Source organism: Vicugna pacos, chromosome 3, assembly GCF_048564905.1.
Source record: "Vicugna pacos chromosome 3, VicPac4, whole genome shotgun sequence".
NCBI classification, from domain to species: domain Eukaryota; kingdom Metazoa; phylum Chordata; class Mammalia; order Artiodactyla; family Camelidae; genus Vicugna; species Vicugna pacos.
In genome coordinates, this window is record NC_132989.1 from 28437365 (window position 1) to 28459736 (window position 22372).

A 22372-nucleotide genomic window follows, 5' to 3' on the forward strand; every position below is an offset into this window, starting at 1 on the left:
AAAGTCATATTTCTTTCAGTGACAGTGACATTTTGGTTTTCTTTTTGCTGGTGCTTCCTGAGTGCCAGACACGGTGCTAGTATAACGCTTACAAAGAAGTATATGACAAATCCCTTCCTCAAGTTGCTAATTGTTTGTAAGATATTGGAAACAGTGAAGGGGAGCAAAATGACATGGGAATAATTGGGAATAATCATGTAGGGTTTGCTAGTCCATAGACGTGGTATATTTTGAGACTGTATGTGTTGTACAGCTGTTTTCACTCTAGCATATGGCTTTTAGTGTTACTTTTTAAAAATTACATTTCCTCAAGACCAAGAATCAATTTAGGATATGAGTACTATGGATGCTGCTAAAAAGAAATGAATGGTAAAGAAACACTATTAGATAGCTTGACGCTTTTTGTGTGAAACCGTGGGAAACTGTTATTGACCACAGTATTACTGAGGGTGATCAGATGGAATCATTAAATTCTTTCAGTGTTTTTTTTCTTTTATGCATTCTTAGGAACTCAGCAGGAGCTTTCATTGAATTAACTGGAATTGAATAGTTTAATTTGAAGCATTTTTCTCTAATGAACCTTTTTCTCTTAATGTCACTCTGTAATTCTATGTCCCTTTTTCTTAGGAGTCTCAGCAGTCCAATTTTGGCCCTGGAGAACAAAGTGAGTATTTCTTTTCCTCTTGGTTTTGAAATCAAGCTGTTTATAGAGCATACATTTCTCATGGTCACATCATATATTTCTTTAATAATTCTTTTGTATATCTTATCCCAGTTTTTATGATCCAGTGCTTAGTAATGAATTGAACTGAATCTCGGCTTAAACAATGAAGAATCATTGTGGGAGGGTATATGTAGCTCACCAGTAGAGTGCATGCTTATCATGCATGAAGTCCTAGGTTCAATCCTCAGTACCTTTATTAAAAATAAATAAATAAATAAACCTAATCCCCCTTAAATAAAATTTTAAAATGAAGAATTATAGACAATTAGAGATCAGAATTAACTAGTTTTATTATTAAGTATTTGAACTAATAGTTCAGAGTTCATGAATTCAGTTTGATAAGCACCCCATAACCCCAAGAGCCATTCTTCTGTCTTTTCATCTTCTTCATGAAGATACTTGGTTCTGTGATGGTAAAACTCCAGGCAAGAAGGGGTCATCGTAGCTTACCATGGCTCTTCTCCTCTTGTATCCATATTTATTTATCCTCCCTGGGGCTTTTGGTCTGGGAAGAAAGTCTGCTGTCTGCTACACAAACCCCCTCCACATCTACTCTCTTGGACTCTCAGAAGAACTTGAGAGGACGGTATCCTTGGGGAATTCAAGTGTGGTTTAAAGAGGTGATGATTGTGTCAGTTAACACTGGTAAGATCAGGAACCTAGCAAATGTTTGGGCTTCACCATATAGCTCTCTAAAAACTATGTAAAAAAATAAAAAAACAAATGTTTCTTTGCCAAGAGCAATAACTTCGTAAATGAAGTCGATTTACACTAGTAATAAGCTATTTTGGGAGATTAAAGTGTGGAGCTTTTTAATCCTTAGTTTGTTGTCTTTAGTGATCTTAAAGCAAAGAGACAAAACTAGGATAATACCCATTATAAGGTTAACAAACTTTTTCTATGTATCCATTTCTTAGTTCTGCTTTAAAGCTGCAGTTATAGGAAAAAGGAACCCAAGATTGTTGATATGTGGTAAATAGCTAGCTATAGGCCAGAAAGTTTACATTTTCTCTTAAACTTTTTAAAGGCTATCTTATCCTTCTACTACTCTTCCCCCATCCTCTCGCCCCAAAGCTAACTGTTGGCAAATATATGGCAAATAAGTTGCACCTACTCTTTACTACCTGTGTTTTTCACTTTATCTAATTTTTAAAATTTTATTATTTTTAAACTTAATTTGTTTTAGAACTGTTATTCTATCAGTATAAAGCTCTAGTGTATTCTTTTTAACAAGATTATGTTATAATATATTAAGGTACCATAATATATTTAACTAGTCCCCAGTAGATGTGCATTTGTTTCCATTTCTGCTGTTGCAATCCATACTATAATAAACTGTGTGTGTGTGTGTTCCTCCAGATATACCTGTAAGGTAAATTCCTTTCATTATAATTGCTGGGCCAGTGGATTGTGCATTTCAGTATGATAAGATAATATTATCAGATTGCCTTCCAGAAAGATTATGTGAGTTTATAATCCTACCAATAGCATGAATGTGCCTGTTTCTACCAGTATTTCATATTAAGGCACTTTAAAGTGTTACCGGTTTGATGGATAAAGAATAATATCTTTGATTTATCTTTCTTTGTGGATATACAGATAGATATTTTAAAATATAAATAGCAGTACTGTTGCTGATTTCTGCATTCTTTTTTGTTCTAGAAAGATATAATCCTTCTAAAACTTCAAATGGGCACCAGTCTAAATCGTAAGTTTATTGCTTAATAAGCTTATTGTTTGTTTTTTGTTTGTTTGTTTTGTTTTTATTTTATTTTATTTTATTTTTTTTATTATTTGTTTTTTAAGCTAAATGTCTAACTATAAGTGTCTGGAGGTTTAGAACAACACTTAGAAATGTATGCTTAACTTTTTAAGGCAGAGGTAAGCAAACTTTTATATAAAGGGCCAGATAGTGAAATATTTTAGGCTTTAGGAGCCACATGGTCTCTGTCTCAACTACTCGGCTCTGCCACTGTAGCATGAAAGCAGCCATAGACTATGGGTACAGGTATGTTCCAAAAAACTTTCTTTACAAAACAGGTGGTGGTCTGGATTTGGCTTGTGGGCCATAGTTTGCCTACCCCTTCTCTGCCATTACAGTTTTTCCTCATCTCTCAGAGTGTGTTTATGTTTGTTTTGTTGTTGTTTGTTTTTAAGAAAAAAGACATGGAAAAAAAGACAGGATTCTTCTTAGTAAACTCTCCATTTAACCACTAAATGTAGAATCTTTAAACAACGTAGTGTGTACTATCTGTAGATTTTCCTACTTCTATTTTGTAGGTAGACCCAGGAATATATATCAGAATTTAACAGTGTGGTATACTGGATGATAATAAATTCCAGCTTTAAGGAATGAACGGACTACTGAATTCCTGAGACTACAAGTTAACCCAGTGATTAAAACAGAGTTCTGAAGAAACTGGCAGCAGTGCTAACTTCTCTATGCCATAACCACAATCTATACTGATAACCTTAGCCTCTTCAGCTAAACATAGGGAGAACTGAGTGAGAATGAAAATATATGAATGCAAGAAGTTTCTCCTCATTGCTGAAGAATTCAAATTATGTAAATTCCTATTTATTCATATGCAGACAACTGATGGGAGCTTACCATATATGTGCATATCACTTTGGTTGCTTAGGGGATAAAAGCATGCAGGACCTTGAGCAGTCTGGTTCAAGCTTTGACATATTCACGTGTGTAAACAGGTTCATTGAGTTGCCATTATTAAATCATAAGGGCTGAGAGAATTCGGAGTAAGTACACTTCTTTACTGGAAATCAGTCATACACATGCACTAAGCCCTTGTCCAAAAGAAAATTCTTCTCATCTGTCTCGTATAATTGGTCAGCCTTAAAACACTTCATAATTCTGTACTCAACCGGTTATTTTGTTTCAAGATGATCTTTTAATGCAATGCTCTGAATTTGGAGTCAGATTTAGAAACTTAGGTTAGGCTTTCAGGGGAAGTATAAGTAGTCACTGGAGTGGAAGAAGGTTTCCTCCCCACTGACTGGAGACTGTCATGACATTTTAAGAAGAAAGATAACGGAACTAGTGGTAATGAGAAATTAAACATTTTTCTAGTTGTAGTTCTCCCTAAGCTTTGTATTACATTTTCCTTTCCTGTAAAAAGGCGAGTAATGTTTTTTGTTTATTGCTCAATTTTTAATTTTGGTTTTGATCTTACAGCCTTAAAGAAAAATTAAATCTGTAATTTTACTTTCAAAAACCAATTCCAGAAAACCATCAACTTACAGTATTTGTGTTTTTAAAAAGTGATTTGAATTTTAATCAAGGAAGATTTGGAACCCGAAGTTTATTTTTAATTTGTACATGGTTATTTCTGTTGTATAGCCAAGGTTCTTACCCTAAATTATTTCTTCTATAGAGGGCCCTCGGTTTTCATAGCAAGGCATTTATGACCTAAAACTTTGATTTTGTGTTCTAGTTTTCAGTTACCCAAGTGTACGTATCTATTGTTGGTACTTTCATTTTATCCCCCTTCTTTTTAGGAATTGTATTTATCTAGTGGGCTGTAGTGTAATTTGTTTTAATAATGAATGAGTGTGTGTATATGCAATTAGAGAAAAATTAGAGGTAACAGAAGTGAGTATAAGAGTTTGTAGGAGGTGGCTTTTGTTTAATTAGAAAAGAAAGATGAATAAATATTTTATTTATGAAAAAGGTGAAGCTTCTAAAAATGTTAAAGTCCTCCCTCAGTTTTTACTCTTGATATGAACCACACAAGACGGACTAAGACTTACTTCTCTTTATTTTTCATTTAAGTCATTGGCTCCTACAGTGATTATTTCTAGAATTATTGGTAGATATTTAATACCATGGTATACCATGGTAAAATGTTCAAGAAATAATAATCCTTTCTGCCTTTTCCCTCCAGTATGTTAAAAGATGACTTAAAACTAAGCAGCAGTGAAGACAGTGATGGGGAACAGGTGTGTTTACTACATATGATTTTGTCAGTTTCATATAGTACTTGTTTATTATATTTTTAAAGAATTATAATTGAATAATACATTTATGATCCAGTTATTTAAAATAAATTTCTTCCTGCTTTCTGATACTGAAATGTTGTAGTTCTCTGCTTTGTCTTTAAACCTCCATTTTTTTTCATATTTAAAAAAAATTGGCTTTTCCTTAATACTTACCTTTCAGAATGTACTTATAAAGCATGAGATTGTTAACAAGAAGAATTATTAACAAAGCTTTTAATCTTACCCTGGCAATTAGTTATTCTTTAGGTTAAAAACAGTATTTCATAAATACTAGGTGACCATTGATGCATACATTAGAGAAGCCACTTTGTCTGTTAAGATTTCAGATATTGTTCACATTAAGCAGATAAAATGCTGTTATTCATTCACAGATTTCCTCTCATGTTTTAATTTTAGGATTGTGATAAGACAATGCCAAGGAGTACACCAGGAAGGTAGGCATGCTTTTATTTCTTGTTTTATTTAGAGTGGTGAGGTCATCTGATAACACTGTAGTGACACAGTAGCTAACCTTATAAAGTAAATGTTATTGATTGTGATGGTAGTTACACAACTCTGTAAATTAACTAAAAATCATTGAATTGTACAATTAAAATGGGTGATTTTTTTTGTATATAATTTATACCTCAATAAACCTGTTTTTAAAAGGTAAGTGCTGGTGAATGAGCAACATATCAGAAACCTTTTAACGAAGGATTTATTTCATTTATAATGAAGTTCTGCATTAGTAGAATTATAAGAGCTTAACAAATAGTAAACATTTTAAATAAAGTTGGTTGTCAGATTTGGATGCTCTCATGTTGCCACTTTAAAAAATAAAATGTTTGGTCATTTATATGTTTTATCTCTTTTAGTAACTCTGAACCCTCACACCATAATAGTGAAGGAGCAGATAACTCCAGGGATGATTCTAGCAGCCACAGTGGATCTGAAAGCAGCTCTGGATCTGACTCAGAGAGTGAAAGTAGTTCCAGTGACAGTGAGGCAAATGAGCCATCCCAGAGTGCATCTCCTGAGGTGAGAGAGAGGCAGGGGATGCCTTCCACAGGCCCTCACACACCCCGGTGATGGCCAGTTAACACTTGCTTCAAATATAAAAAATGAAGAAAAGAAGATTACATATTCTGACAAAAAGAAATGAAACTAAATGTCTGGGAGGAAACCTAGATACTTCAGTTTCCAGTTATGTGACAAGCATATTTGGTCTAGATTAGGAACTATTTGAGGTCATATTTCAGGTCACTAAAAAGTTGGATTTCTTTACTTCGGGCTTTATTTTTGTGTTTCAAAGTGGTAATTCATGTTTTCTGGTTATGGTGAATTTAAAAACCTTAAATAGTATAATTTTACTGGAGGTTGATAAAATGTGGTTAAAAATCTCTTTTGGTACCTACATCATTTGTTTACTTTCTGAAATTAAATATACTATATGGTCATATGTAATTTTGCCTTTGAAGCTGAATTCCTAGCAGGAATATTTAATTTTTTAAAGACCATATATAACATTGTTCGTCTTTTTATTCAAATGATTAGAGCTGTTAGTCAATACTTTTAGCCCTTTCTTTGGTTCAGTCAGAACTGTGGAAAACCAAATGCCTTTGTGGCATTAGGCATTGTGTTTTTTGTTTTCCTTGAGATTATAAAGGAGGGAGAAAGTTTCAGTATTGAAAAAGCATACTTATTTCTCTGTTTTTTCAGCCTGAACCGCCACCCACAAACAAATGGCAACTTGATAATTGGCTGAATAAAGTGAACCCGCATAAAGTGTCACCAGCTTCTTCTGTGGACAGTAACATCCCATCATCTCAAGGATATAAAAAGGAAGGCCGAGAACAGGGCACAGGGAACAACTACACTGATGCAGGCGGTTCTAAAGAAACAAGTTCCGCTACTCCTGGACGAGAGTCTAAAACCGTCCAAAAGGGATCGGAAAGTGGACGCGGGAGGCAGAAGTCTCCTGCTCAGAGTGACAGCACAGCACAGAGGAGAACTGTAGGCAAAAAACAACCCAAAAAGGCTGAGAAGGCAGCTGCTGAAGAGCCCCGCGGAGGCCTGAAGATAGAAAGTGAAACCCCGGTAGACATGGCTACCAGCATGCCCTCCAGCAGACACAAAGCAGCCACCAAAGGCTCAAGGAAACCTAATATAAAAAAGGAGTCCAAATCTTCCCCTCGACCTTCAGCAGAGAAAAAGAAATATAAGTCAACAAGCAAATCTTCCCAGAAATCAAGGGAAATCATAGAAACAGATACCTCATCGTCAGATTCGGATGAAAGCGAGAGCCTTCCTCCTTCCTCACAAACTCCTAAGTACCCTGAGAGTAATAGGACTCCGGTTAAACCCTCCTCAGTGGAGGAAGAAGATAGCTTTTTTCGGCAACGAATGTTCTCTCCTATGGAAGAGAAGGAACTTCTCTCACCCCTCAGTGAGCCTGATGACAGGTATCCACTTATTGTGAAGATTGACCTGAATCTCTTGACTAGAATACCAGGAAAGCCTTACAAAGAAACAGAGACACCCAAGGGAGAAAAGAAAAATGTGCCAGAAAAGCACACAAGAGAGGCTCAGAAACAAGCCTCAGAAAAAGTTTCCAACAAAGGCAAGAGGAAACATAAGGTTTGTAAAGGGTTTTTTTGTTTTGTTTTGTTTCGAAACGTAAGCATCTACAATGCAGTGGAAATCTCAGTAAGCCAGAACAAACTAGTTGAGTCATAACTATGAGGGAAAATAGAAGGTGAGCCTAAGGCCCAGATGAGTCTTCAGACACAAATGTCTCTTGACCATTATTCCTCTGCCTGTGTCCTTTTGTAAAGAATTATGGTTTCTAATCTAGTAAGAAATGAGCAGGTGCTTCTGTTCAGTGTGTGCTGGTCAGTATAGAGATGAGAGTGAAGCAGAGACTGCAAACGCCTTGACAGCATTCTTAAAATTTTGGTTTTAAATGTCATCACTGTTCCTAACACTTTCTTCTCTCTTATATCTAGACCAAGTCACACTTTTAAAATTACTAATTCCAGCTTATAAATTGACTCACCAATTTTAACTTGTCATTAAGAGCTTCCACCAATCCACTGTACCTAGCTATGCTGCAGTTTTTTCACTTTTCAAACACCCATAACTGCAAGTTCAGAACTAAAAACATCTGCTGGCACATAACCAGCTCTTGTGCCTAAATACTTTCAAGATAATTTGGATTTAGAGGCAAAGGTTGGTATATATTTTAAAGTCATCTTTTTTTAGACCAAGTAAATGTGAAAAATCACAGATGTCTTGTGATTGAAGGTTAATAGACAAAATGAAAAGAGCTGAAAAACTTAGATATGTAGACAGATTCTTTGAGAAAAAAAGCTTGATCTTTCAGCTCAAGTGAGAAATCTTTATAGGAAAGTAAATTTTAATAATCTGTATTGAACAATAGTCTAATTTCCCTTGATATATATGTATGAATATGATTGTAAAAGACTGAAAACGTGAGCAGGTGAACAGAATAGATAACCAGAATGATTGTACCAGGTGGACTCAGAACAAAACCCCAGTCCCAGTTGACCTTGAGAATCTCATGTAGGAAAATAAGAAGAATACAGCATTTTTCTTAAAGTGAGCTGGAGGTTTTTTCCTCTCTGTTTTTCTTGAAACCACAGTACTATATGCTGATGATGATGTCTGTTTGCAGAAACTAGAATAATACTTTTTTTTTTTCATCTTCAAAACTTGGTTATTTTGGCGGGGGAGAGTTTAGCTCAAGTGGTAGAGTATGTGCTTAGCATGTACAAGGTCCTGGGTTCAATCCCCAGTACCTCCTCTAAAAATAAATAAATGAGCACATAAAATAAATTACCCCCCCCCAAAGAAAATAAAAAAAGAAAAGAAATTTTTTTTTTAAATTGGGGATTTTTTAAAAATTTGAATTTCTAGAAAACTGAAGAAAGCTTACTACTTTCAGTGCTATAGCTAGTAAGTTTCCATTATTGTAGTAAAGAGATGATTTATTCAACTAGTAAGCTGTTTTCAGGCTGCTGGCCCCTATAGCTCACAGCCTCAGATTGCTGGATTTGGTTTTGGGATTTAATTCATAGAATTACAGTAAGAGCTTGTATATGACAGGATCTGCTCTTTAAAAAACTAAAGGATTTCTTATGGAATAAAAAAAATGATCCTTTTGTGCTTAATAAGTGTTACATATTCTTTATAAGATTTTCAGATATTTAGAATATAGAAAGTGAAAGTCTTTTTTACTCTTGTTTAAAGTTTTATAATATATATAACTTATAATAAAAAAATCCCCTTCCTCTAAAAGTAGTAGTGCCCTGTATCTCCTCCCCTCCCCCAAGCCTCATTGGCAAATATTCCTCCCAAGTTTTCTATCAATACCCACAAGTCAAGTTTTGATTTTATAAGATGTATAACACCGGGAAACTTGATGATCTTTGAAATTTGTGGCTTTGGCTAAATTAAGTGTCTGGGGTAGGGCAGTTCCTGAAAATGAAGCAGGCAGTATTGGGAAGAGACCCAGGCAAGGATAATGAAGGATGTAGATTCCTTTTTCTCATGTTTTCACATGTCTGTCTTTAATCATTTGTGCACTGGATCAAATTATTTTGTTATGGCAGAATGCTTGCAGTCTGTGTGCCCTGATATTTAAAGCAATAGGAAAATTTAGATTCACTGAGCAGAGTAATATTGGCAATTACAGATGGGCCTATACAGCTTTTTGTTTCAGCAAAGAAGTTTCTCAAAAAATCATTAGGTTGACTATAATCAAAAAGATGGACAGTAACAAATGTTGGTTAAGATGTGGAGGACTGTAGTGCTGGTGAGGATGTGAGATGATATAGCTGCTTTGGAACATAGTTTAGCAGTTCCTCAAAAAGGTAAAATAGAGTATTACCTTATGAGTCACTCCTCTGTATACACCCAAGAACAGTGAAACCATGTCCACACAAAAACCTGTACTTGAAAAGTAGAGACAACCCAACTGATAAATAGATAAATGAAATATGGTGTTTTCATGTAATGGAATAGATTTAACTGTAAAAAGAATAAGGTACTGCTAAATGTTACAGCATAGATGATTCTTAAAAATGCTAAGTGAAGGGAACCACATACAAAGGCCAGACAATACTGTATGATTGCATTTTAATGAAATGTCTTGAATAGGCAAAGCTACAAAGACTGAGTGTATAAATTAGTGATTGCCAGGTCTGGAGGTGGAAGGAATGAGGAGTGACTGCTAATGGAGACAAGGTGGTTTGTTTTGAGATAATGAAAATATTCTAAAATTGATTTTGGTGATGGTTGTACAGCTCTGTGAATATGCTAAAAAGTCGTTGAATTGTACCCTTTTAAAGAGTAAGTTTTATGGTGTGTGAATTATATAATCTCACCTCCCCACCCCCAACCAAATCATTAGGCTGTAAAGAGGCCATCTAAAAGACTGTTTCCGCATTCTAGCTCTTTTTATCTAAAGTAGGAGACTCCTTAGACTGAAAACCTGATTTCTTAAACATTGTTTAAATGAATTCTTTCACTTCACATTTACTTTCTTTCTGAAGTTTATCAGAGGTAAAGTGTTTAGTGGTGACTAGTGCTGGAAACTGAAATTAGATGAATAAAAATCAAACATAGTAGCTGCATTTTTCTATTTTTCATCCAGAATGAAGATGATAACCGAGCAAATGAGAGCAAGAAACCCAAAACGGAGGACAAGAATTCAGCAGGCCATAAGCCATCCAGCAACAAAGAGTACGTCCCCAAAACATGTTACATGTGTGTTAATCTATGTATGTCATTTGCTGTTGGGTACTTTCTAACATGCTCTTAGAGTGTTTCTTTTAGTAAATATGTGTCATGTACATCTGCATACGAACGTATACCAAATAGTAGGAGCTTTTGCTTTTAATCAATTGGGTTGGAAAGCATTTATGATCCAGTCACTTGTTCCTCCTCGTATTTTTAGTGGAATAGGAGGTGAGTATAGGATAAGAATAAAAGCTTTATAATTTATAGGCTTGACAACAAGCTTATGTATAACTTGCAAGAGACTTGTGAGCATTAATATCTTCATTCACTATTCATCTTTTTATTCATTTACTCAACCAATGTTTATTGAATACTGGTGTGGCAGGCCAAGAATTAGGACCTGGGTATATAACCATGGTGGGGAATAAAACAGACAAGTTGTCTGCTCTCATGAAATTTATAGTTTTATTTTGTTTTTTAGAAATCATGTGTTCTAGTAATCAAACAGAGAAAAATAAATTTATCTTAAAGGCAGACAAAAAGAAATGGAAAAGATCCATCACTCCTGTATGACTGTGTAGAGAAATGAGGGCATTTGTTTCGTTTGGCAGGTCATCTAAGCAGAGTGCTACAAAAGAAAAAGATTTGTTGCCTTCTCCTGCTGGGCCTGTTCCTTCAAAAGATACAAAAACAGAGCATGGCTCCCGAAAGAGGACTATTAGTCAGTCTTCTTCCTTAAAGTCCAGTAATAACAGCAACAAGGAGAATAGTGGCAGCAGCAAAAACAGCTCATCCACATCAAAGCAGAAGAGGACTGAAGGGAAGACTTCCAGTAGCTCTAAGGAGGTCAAGGTAGGCGTTGGGAACCTGAACCTTTTGAAAATTAATCTTACCATATGACTTCTCCAAAGAGACACTGTGCTTTGAAAATTCTGTAATAATCTCATTAATTTTACAGACCTATGCATCTTTACTCTCAAAATGTCGTGATCTTGAAGATGAACTTACATAGTGATCTGAGACCATGAAAGCAGTACTCACCTGGCCACATGCATATTAATTAAGATAGAAACCCATAGTTGGAAAAATTGGTTATGGAAAAACAATTGATTATGATTGAATTTATAAATAAACTCCAGTTGCTCTGATTGGGTTCTTTTCTGTGGTTTTAAATTGACTTTGGATTTTTTAGAATTAGATTTTATAAGCAAGTTGTATTAAGTGATAGAGCAACAATTGGGCTTCATAAGAAGAAAAAAGTTCTTTATTCTTCAGCTCAACTAGCACTGGAGTTATTCCTGAGCATGAATATAATGTAGGGGAATATTCTTAATGTTTCTGGGTGGGGAATTGGATCAGAGAAGCTTTTTGAAGGCTGTACTTCAGGATTTTACACTGAATTTGTTTACCAGGTTTTTGCATTGCTTTCTAATCTGTTCTAAGCAGGAGCAAACTCTCTGACAAATTAAGAAAAACCTAAATTTTTAAGAATACAATTCACTGAATTATTATTTGTGACTTAAATAAGCAAAGGTTTAGGAGTTGAAAAAAATGGCGGGTGGCTATCACTCAGTGGTAGAGTGCAGGCTTAGCATACGTGAGGTCCTGGGTTCAATCCCCAGTACCTGTATTTGGAAAAAAAAAGTTGAAAAAATTGACTGTTAAAGGCAGTTAGTTGTGCTTACTAAATGTGGTTAAATTTTTTAAACATTTAAACATTAAATTTTTTAAATTGAAGTAATTTTAATTGTGAATAGCATCTCAAATTGAAATATTCAGAAGGCCTTTTCTCTAACTGGACCCCCTTCTGTGATAGTTTTAATAGTTAATCCTAATGTCCTTGAGGGACCTGTTCTGGATCTTTCTTCATTTTCCATCCTTTAACTGTAGGATTTGAGGCCTGTCTGCTTATTTCTTTAAACCTTTTATCGCTCTCTCTTTTCTTAAATGCACTCATTCAGCTCACCTGCTCATTTGGCTTCTGTTATCCCATAGGTAAAACTCATTGTTTGTGTCTCTTCTTTATTGGTTTGTTAGGTTCTAGAAAGCTGGGATTTGTACCTTACTTGTTTTGTGTTTTATCCAGTGTTTAACTTACTGGATAATCAGGAAGTATTTGGATCAAATGTAGTTATTGGGTCTTTTGTTGTTATCAACAGAATATAAAATATATTGGCCCAGACCACTTTGGTTTTAAGATCTTATGGACTTAACAGCTGTTAAAGTTGTTAATGTTAGTCTTGGCAGTTTCCAATTTAGGCAATTATATATGAGTTTATTAAAGAAAAATCTGTAATTTAGTTAGAAAATATGCTATTTCTTATATCAACTAAAGAAAAATTAGAAATGAAAAACCAAAATTACATATAATTTTTGTTTTTTTAGACTTTTGCTCATTATCAAAGTTTTGAAATATGTTGTCATAAATTTTGTTCATTCATGTTTTTAATATCTATAGCATTGCTATACATTCCTCTTTTATTCTTAATATTAGTTCTCTGTGCCATCTTTTTGCCTTGATCAATCTCATCAGAGGTTTATCACTTTAAGTTGTCTTTTCAAAAAACAGCCTTTTTCTTGTTTCTCTGTAGTTTATTTTTGTTTTCTCTTTCATTAATTTATACTTTTTATACTTTACTTTCTTATTCTTTCTGTTTTGCTATTCTGTTTATTAGCTTCAAATTTTTTTTAATTAATTTTAAGCCTTTTTTCTTTCTCTGATAGAAGCAGTTAGACTACATATTTTCATCTAAATATTGCTTTAACGGCATCCCTGAGATTTAGTATATAATATTTTTATAACTCAGCTTAAGTGTTTTTTAATTTCATTGTGATTTCACCTTTGTCCCAAGAGTTATTTAAAAGTATGTTACTTGATATCCGAACGCGGAGATTTTCTAGTTGTCTTTCGGTTAGTACTTCCACTTTAATTGCTTTGGGGTTGGAAAGTAGTCTGCATGTAGCAATCTTTTGAAATTTGTTAAGTTGCTTTATGAAAGAGTATAGTATATGGTATATTTTTGTAATGTTTTGTATTTGAAAAGAATATGTTTTCTGCATAAATTGGGGGCAGGGATCTATATAATTCAGTTAGATTAGTCATGTTTTCAAACCTTCTGTATGCTGACATATTTCGTCAATTTGTTCTGTTGGCTACTGAAATAAGTTTTGCAAGGTTTATTTTGTTTTGTTTTGTATTGAGATCTACTTGATATATAACATTATATTGGTTTTAGGAATACAACATAATGATTGCATGTATGTATGTATTGCAAAGTGATCACCACAGTAAGTCTGTTTAACATCTGTCACCATACATAGTAGTTCTTCTTTATTTTCAGAAGCTTCAGTTTTCCTTCAGTAAATCTAAACTTAGGCACTTGTAGATCTTGTTTATAAAACATAGAGGGAAAACTGTCCAAGTAATGTTACATTGCAGCAATATTCAGGAATCCATTTCATAAACATGTAACCTTTACCATAAAGAGCTTAGTATTTTCTCAAATCTCAGGACTTTTCATTCTTGAAGGAAGTTGTAATGGGTGAAACTGCAGAGCTCTTATACAGGAAAAGAAACAAATGCTGCATGATTTCTTTTAAACAGATTTTAAGCAGAAGTATTAAAATTATATGTTACTGGGTTTTCTAATGCTGAGATTCGTGCATTCATAAGATAAATTCTACTTATTCACGGTGTTTTATTATGGGAAAAATGTGTATTCATTTTATTATACATAGAGCTGGATGGGGAAGCGGTTGAGAAGACAGGTTCATAGCCCTTGCATTATCTATGTTGATAGGAGGCAGAATAAAGTTTAAGAAAGTGGCTTTTGAAAGCTGTCAGATGTGAATTTAAAGCCCAAACTCCAGGAGTATTACTTAAAAGCTGTTTGAACTTGGGCAAGTTACTCAACCTTCTTGAGACTGCTTTTTATTCTATCCTAATAGCATTACATATTTCATAGGGTTGTTGAAGAATTAATGATTATACTAAATACCTACTTAACTTCATGCCTGGTAAGCAGTAAGCACATAGTAAATGTTTGATATTATTATTGCTGTTTTCATTGAGCACTAATTACCAGTAAACTTTGTCTTAAGTAGTATTGTTATATTGATATTTAGTTTGTGTCTTCCTTATGTTTTAACAAGTGCTAGGTCCATCCTGGCACATAGTAGACCCCAAATATTATAAAGAACATTTTTGGTTATATAAAACGGGCTTATTCCACGAAAAAGACGTTAACCTTCTGAAATTTTAAAATTTTATAACAAGGAAATTAATTACCAAAGGCAATGAAATTTTGTTTCCTTTTTAACCAGTGGCTCAAGAGATAGTTTTAGTTTAATTTTAATCTCACAATTCTCAACACAGCTATGTGTTTTTTTGGTTAGGAAAAGGCTCCAAATAGCTCTTCTAACTGTCCTCCATCTACACCAACTCCTGATGGTTCTAAGCCTCGGAGAACGAAGCTTGCCTTTGATGACAGGTGAGATAAATATGAATTTTTATGCATTCAAGAAATCATTCCAGTCAGTATACAGGAAACTCACTTTAATTTCTGTCAGTGATCTATTCAAGTTTTAATTTGAAAGGTACCCAGTACTCCAAGTATTGCTCCTTTAACTTAACTCCATGATTCTCATGGGGAATGTGAGTAATGTACCTTCCATAGAATCTTACTGCTGCTGGCCTTACTATTTAAAATAGAGGCTTTCTTAAATAAGTAAGAGCAATGTTGGCTTTTTTCCTCCATTTTGGTAAGAGATTATTTTTCCTACCCACATTTCATTTACTCTAAATCTTTCGAACAACTTGGGTAAGTTAGCACTTAATACCAGAGTGTCTGAGTTCTGTTTTCCGAAGTAGAAAATTTGCCGAGTTGGCCAAAATTTATTCTCTTAACCCAATGTAAGTGTTTGTTAGAAAAAAAATGGTTTGAATGTTTAGTAATAGCTCATTTTCTTCACTTGAGGACATGAAAACTGAATGATATTAGAGACTAAAAATGAACTAGTATTATCTTACAAAAATATTTACCTTTTTTTTTTACAATAAAAATTTACTTTGCAGAAATTATTCAGCAGACCATTATTTACAAGAAGCAAAAAAGCTAAAGCACAATGCAGATGCATTGGTATGTAAATATTCTCCTCACATATATATATTTAATCAAATTAATTTAAATCTTCATTTGATGTTTGTTCCCATAGGACATCAGTGCTGCTTTCATTACCTTTATTCTCCTTTCTTCAGTCTGATAGGTTTGAGAAAGCTGTATACTATCTTGATGCTGTGGTATCTTTCATTGAATGTGGGAATGCATTAGAAAAAAATGCTCAGGAATCCAAATCCCCATTCCTTATGTATTCAGAGACGGTGGAGCTCATCAAGTAAGTGGGAAACCTTGCCACATCATTGGCTGTAATATTTCTCTGGTCCATGTAGGAAAGTTTTATATTATATATAATATATATATAATATTATATAGAGTAAAGCTAAAGAGGATCATTAGTCCTTTATTGTCCTTGGATAAGGAGAACTAGATACTTCAGTGGGTATTTTTGCCTTCATTTTTGATTCTAATGTTTAGAAGACTAAAGAAGTCAAAGACAGATGACTTACTATATTTTGTGTCATTTTTGTTGTTGTTGTTATATTAACCCACAGATACACGATGAAGCTAAAGAATTACTTGGCACCAGATGCTACAGCTGCAGATAAAAGACTCACAGTACTTTGGTAAGAAGTGTTGTGTGTTTTAGCCTCTGCTAGATGACAAGGCAGTTTCATTAATAAATTGTACTGTGTTCTTCTGAAAGTTATCCTTGAATCAGCCTTCCATTACACAGTCATAAGTCTATTCTTTGTTTTTCTGATTTAATTTTTTGAATTAAAAATATTTATACAGTTTTAAAGGTTACTTTTCATTTATAGTTATTACAAAGTATTGGCTATACTCCCCATGTTGTACATTACATCTTTGAGCTTACCTTATACCCAGTGGTTTGTACCTCCCTCTCCCCTACCTCTGTATCCCCACCCCCTACTCCGTAACCACTAGTTTGTTCTCTGTGTCTGTGAATCTGATTCTTTTTTGTTATATTCACTAGTTTGTTGTCTTTTTTTAGATTCCACATATAAGTGATGTATAGTATTTGTCTTTCTCTGTCTGACTTACTTCACTTAGCATAATACCCTGCAAGTCCATCCATGTTGTTACAAATGACAAAATTTCATTTTTTTAATGGTTGAAAAGAATTCCATTGTATGTGTGTCTGTGTGTTTGTGTGTACACACAATAACTTCTTTATCCTTTCATCTGTTGTTGGACACTTAGGTTGCTTCCCTATCTTGGCAATTTGTTAAGTAATGCTGCTATGAACATTGGGGTGCATATGTCTTTTTGAATTAGTGTTTGTTTTGTTTTGTTTCCCAGATAGATACCCAGGAGTGAAATTTCTGGGTCATATGGTAGTTTTGTTTTTATTTTTTTGAGAAACCTCCATACTGTTTTATACAGTGGCTGCACCAATTTACATTCCTACACCAACAGTGTATGAGGATTCCCTTTTCTCCACATCCTTGTCAGTATTTGTTATCTGTGTTCTTTTTGATGATAGCAGTTCTGACAGGTATGAGGTAATACCGCACTGTAGTTTGATTTTCATTTTCCAGTTGATTAGTGATGTTTAGCATCTTTTCATGTGCCTGTTGGTTATCTGCATCTTCTCTTTGGAAAAATGCCTATTCAGGTCTTCTGCCCCCTTTTTTTTTTTCTCTTTTTGATGTTGAGTTATATGAGCTGTTTGTATATGTTGGATAATATCCCTTATTGGTCGTATCATTTGCAAGTATTTTCCCCCTTTCAGTCGGTTGTCTTTTTGTTTTATCAATGGTTTCCTTTGCTGTACAAAAGCTTTTATGTCTAATTAGTTCTTCTTTTTTTATTTTTGCTTTTTATTTCCATTACTCTGGGAGATGGATCCAAAAAATTACTGCTGCAATTTATGTCAAAGAGTATTCTGCCTATGTTTTCCTCTAGGGGTTTTATAGTATCTGGCCTTACAGTTAAGTATTTAATTTTGAGTTTATTTTTGTGTATGGTGTTAGAGAATGTTCTAATTTTACTGTTTTACGTATAGCTGTCTAGTTTTCCCAGCACCACTTATTGAATAGACTGTCTTTTCTCGATTGTATATTGTTGCCTTATTTGTTGTAGATCAATTGACTGTAAGTGCATGGTGTTGTTTCTGGGCTCTCAGTCCTGTTCCACTGATCCATGTGTCTGTTTCAGTGGCAGTCCCATACTATTTTGATTACTATAGCTTTGTAGTATAGTCCAAAGTCAGGGAGCATGACTCCTCCAGCTTTTTTCTTCTTTCTCAAGATTGTTTTGACTATTTGGGGTCTTATGTGTTTCTTTACAAATTCTAAATTTATTTGTTTTTAAAGGTTACTTTTCATTTATAGTTCTTACAAAATATTGGCTATATTCCCCATAGTTCTGTGAAAAATGCCATTGGTATTTTGATAGGAATTGCATTGGATCTGTAGATTGCCTTGCATAGTATGGTCATTTTAACAATATTGATTCTTTAACCCAAGTACACAGTATATCTTTTCAGCTGTTCGTGTCATCTTTGATTTCTTTTATCAGTGTCCTATAGTTGTCCAGTTACAGCATAAATCTATTCTTGATGGGTAAAGTAGAAAAGAACTGAAAGATTTTAAGTTGTATCTCTGATCCATTGTCCCTGTGACAAAAGCTTTGGGTAGAGTGGGACTGATATTAGAACTCTTCATTGTCTTAAGTGGTCACTTTTCTAGTCTCTTCTTTTGGTATCGTTTCTTTCCATTACATATCCATATACCTTACTTTAGGGAGCAAACATTTATCTTGTTCAGAATAAAGAATATGGGTTGTTTGCTTGGCCCCAGAGAAATATTATCAGTTCTTTTTTTTTTTTTTTTCTTTTAAATTATCAGTTCCTTTGTTACGGGTTTTTACTTTACCTGGCACTGTGTTTAACAGCTGGGAATGCAGCTGTGGATAAAACTGATACAGTTCTGTTTGTCATGGAGTCTAGTGTTTAGTGTGAGGAGCCATAACTTAATCAAATAACCATACAAGTATATGAGTTAAGTACTTTGAAGGACAAGTTTATGTAACTGTATGAGTAGAGTGTAGGGAGACCTAGTCCTTAGGTAGAGGGAACATGTACAAGGGCTGGATAGTGAAAAGAAACTGGAAGCTTGTCTATCAAGGAACTAAAAGACCAGAGAGGAATAAGTAAAAGTAACTGGAGAGGTAGGCAGTGATGATCATGCAGCGCCTTTGTAAGCCATGTTGGGTGTCTGTATGTTACACCAGAGTTGTAATATTCATTGTTGAGCTGGTTTTGTTGTCTTAGATTATTTATAGTCTGATCTAAAGATTCTGCCCCTCAGTGAGGTTTTAATGTATATGTTATAATGACATGTTGGTGTCCTATGGTGTGGTTCTGATTTTTGAATGTCAGCAAAAAGGAGGCTAGTCCTAGGTCTCTTCCCCTTCTCTCCCCTCCCTAAGGTGTGTACCATAATAAGAGCATAATAAGACCTTTCAATTCTGCTTAAGGGTTAGTGTTGTTGACCTTATGTCACAGTCTGCTCACATGAACCAGCCCTGTACTCTTGCACAATGCAAAGGTTGTCTATGCAGATGTGGCCAGAGTCTGCTGTCCTGGTAAATAAGCTGCCCTTTTTAATTGGCTAGCCTGCGATGCCAGTCTTTGCTGTACCTGAGGCTATTCAAACTGAAGAAAGAAACTGCTCTGAAGTATTCAAAGTCACTGACAGAGCACCTGAAGGTAAGTGTGCAAAAGAGGAGTGTCCATTCCCTGGGAGACAAAATTTGTAAAAATCTATCCCCACCCCTAAAGTGCCCTCATGTTTCACCTGCCACAGCAGGGGAGGAATTACTATTTGGGAACTTTTCAAATAGTTTGAGGCTTCTTGGAAAGTTTAACATGCACTCATATCTGATCGTAGAACCAATGCAGCCATGTGCAGTAGTAGCTCTTGACATTTCAGTAGATGTAGCCTATTTTTATCATAAAACCTAATTTATACTTTTTAATGGTCTTTTGTTTTCACTTTCCTTCCTTAGACTGTTCTCTTAGTCTCCTAAAATGTCTTCCTATGTTTTCTCATTAAACCACAAAATAAGTTTTCCTAAAATTCTGTTCTGGTTGTGACTTTGAACCCCTTTAGTAGCTTACCATTGCCTGCAAAGTCAAGTCCAAGCGTCTGACCCTGACCTGCAAGGCCCTCGTGGTCTCTCTGTCTTGTTCCTTGTCTAAACCTCTGCTCCAGGAAAAGTGTAGGGTCACATACATTCCCTGTTCTGCAGCCTTTGTACACAGTGGAACTTACCCCTCTCTGCCCTCTCCCCTCCTCTTTATCCATCTGACTGTTACTCATTCTCTGTCTCTTCCTTTCAGTCTTCCAGAACACGCCAGCTCTCACCTAAATAAAGTTGAAGATCAGTACTGGCCCAGTGCTTTTGGATATATTTAGTACCCCATAAGTGGTGTGTGTTTCTGTTTTTTGGTTTTTTTAAATTAAGTACATTCCCTTTTCTCCACAGAATTCTTATAATAATTCTCAAGCACCATCACCAGGCTTGGGAAGGTAGGTAAACTTTATTCTATAAAATATTATGTAACAAGTTAATTTATTTTTATGTAAAAGTGAAATGGGTTTGATCATTTTCCAAAAATGGAAAGATGACAACTTTTTAAAAACTTAAGACCATCTCTAATAAAATATTTTTTAAAGTTGTCTTTTTTTTTTTTAATTGAAAATATGTTGGTGAACATGATCTTAGAAAGATTAGGGAAGGGACATTTCACCAGCAGAAGTCTGAGTTTTTTTACAGCACCTCAGCCCTTCCCACAGCTTAACGTCCGTAGCTAGTTGGGCTTTTATCACAGTGTGCTGATCTTTACTTGTGTCACGACACTGCCAGAATTTAGTAACAGTGCCATTATTGTAATTTCTCTTCCATCCTCACATCACTCCCATTCCCTCATCCCCCAAAAGGAGGAAGAACACCATGAAATCTTTTTTTTGTAAGTTTATTTTTTCAGTTATTTTATTTATGTTAATTGACATTCTGTCTTTGCCCTTATGTATTTTCTTAACCACCCAGTACTAAAAGTGCAGATAAAAATATTCTTACCAAATAGTTTTTTTCCTCCTAATTTTTATTTGATTTTCCTTTTTTTATGATCTTGGGCATTTTCACAAATTTCGGTAGTGCTGAAATGAATCTGCCAGATTTCATCATACGTTTCCTAAGAAATAATTGACAGGAAGCTTGAGGTGATTGCAGTTGATTGAGAAAGCTGTACCTCTTTGTCAGGTCTGAATAACTTGGTTCAGTGAGGAAAGTTCCAGAAGTAAGATGTTTCTATCTACTACCACAGTTTTGTTGTTGTTGTTGTTGTTCAATTGTTAATCCACTCAGTTTTCTGTAAAACAGTTTGAAATTGTTATATATACACCCAATATAGAAATAGAGTGTGTGTTGAGCTGGGAGTGAGGTGATCAAGCTTCTGAGTCTTTGAACTGCTGCTACCACCAGCAAGGTGTATGACTTTCTCAGTTCTTTCTTATCTCTTGTTCTGTTGCCATTTGTTAAAACAGTCTAGATAAGATGATAACTCACAGTGGTTTTCAGTGAGCTAAATATTTGTTTAAAAGAAATTGTCTTTCTCTGGAAACCTTTCTAGTTTAAAAGAATCTTTAGGGGGGTGGAAAGGGACAGACTGGGATTTTAAAATGCAGAATAGATAAACAAGATTATACTGTATAGCATAGAGAAATATAAACAAGATCTTGTGGTAGCTCTTAGCGAAAAAAAATGTGACTGAATATATATATGCTCGTATATAACTGAAAAATTGCGCTCTACACTAGAATTTGACACAACATTGTAAAATGACTATTACTCAATAAAAGTTTAAAAAAAAAGGAATCTTTAAATTTTAAAAGCCTTCCTGTAGGAAGAGCCAGTAGTGCATTGATTTCATCACTCTCACCATATCCATGTGAATAAACTTCCTGTTTCTCTGTGTGTAGCAAAGCTGTTGGGATGCCTTCCCCTGTTTCTCCAAAGCTGTCGCCAGGCAATTCAGGAAATTATTCTTCTGGGGCCAGTAGTGCTTCAGCAAGTGGTTCTTCAGTGACCATTCCGCAGAGGATCCACCACATGGCAGCCACCTATGTTCAGGTTACATCCAACTTCCTCTATGCCACTGAAATTTGGGACCAAGCCGAACAGCTTTCCAAAGAGCAAAGAGGTAGGGAGGTCTCTGGAGAAACTCTGAAGGGTGAAATTATTAAAAGGAGCTTTATGATCTAATTAAGTGTCTGGTGTGCATTTAGTTTACTATCTAATCTAGAGTTAATAATAACTAGTTTGCTAATCTTCATGGCTTAGTATTCATATAAATGTACTGAATCTGGTCAAAAAATACCTTGCACTATAGTGGTAACACAAACTAAACAAAAATAGTCTGTGGTCTAAGACAAGAATGCCTTTGTCCAGGCACGTTCAGTGCAGCTCATACTATAAAAGTAATAAAATGTATATTCTGCTCTGGGATGGTTAACAGTAATTTGGCCATTGGCATAGGATAACATCCAGACATCTGGTATCTATGAGATTTTAGTATATAAGAAAGCATGTTTATACTGGATTTTTACATGTATTAGAAGAAACTTATGTGATAAAAGAGACTACAAAATGAATAAATTTTTAGCATTCTTTAATATTAGTTCATTAAAGCTGTGAACCTCAAGTTTATCTCCCAAACTAAGAACACTGAGAATTTTAAAGTATT

General features: G+C 34.7%; 1 protein-coding gene across 5 annotated transcripts in view; it reads left to right on the forward strand.

Moving 5' to 3' along the window:
* Window positions 1–22372, forward strand: part of AFF4 (ALF transcription elongation factor 4) — an 82464-nt gene that overhangs the window by 52388 nt on the left and 7704 nt on the right. For all 5 annotated transcript variants that reach the window (XM_072957282.1, XM_072957281.1, XM_006212818.4 and 2 more), the window contains 15 exons: window positions 628–664; window positions 2387–2432; window positions 4627–4681; window positions 5138–5175; window positions 5596–5758; window positions 6440–7357; window positions 10395–10483; window positions 11092–11332; window positions 14876–14970; window positions 15555–15618; window positions 15738–15874; window positions 16152–16223; window positions 19240–19333; window positions 20113–20156; window positions 21609–21829. In XM_072957282.1, coding sequence (XP_072813383.1) covers window positions 628–664; window positions 2387–2432; window positions 4627–4681; window positions 5138–5175; window positions 5596–5758; window positions 6440–7357; window positions 10395–10483; window positions 11092–11332; window positions 14876–14970; window positions 15555–15618; window positions 15738–15874; window positions 16152–16223; window positions 19240–19333; window positions 20113–20156; window positions 21609–21829 — 2314 coding nt within the window. The remainder of the gene's footprint in view (window positions 1–627; window positions 665–2386; window positions 2433–4626; window positions 4682–5137; window positions 5176–5595; window positions 5759–6439; window positions 7358–10394; window positions 10484–11091; window positions 11333–14875; window positions 14971–15554; window positions 15619–15737; window positions 15875–16151; window positions 16224–19239; window positions 19334–20112; window positions 20157–21608; window positions 21830–22372) is intronic.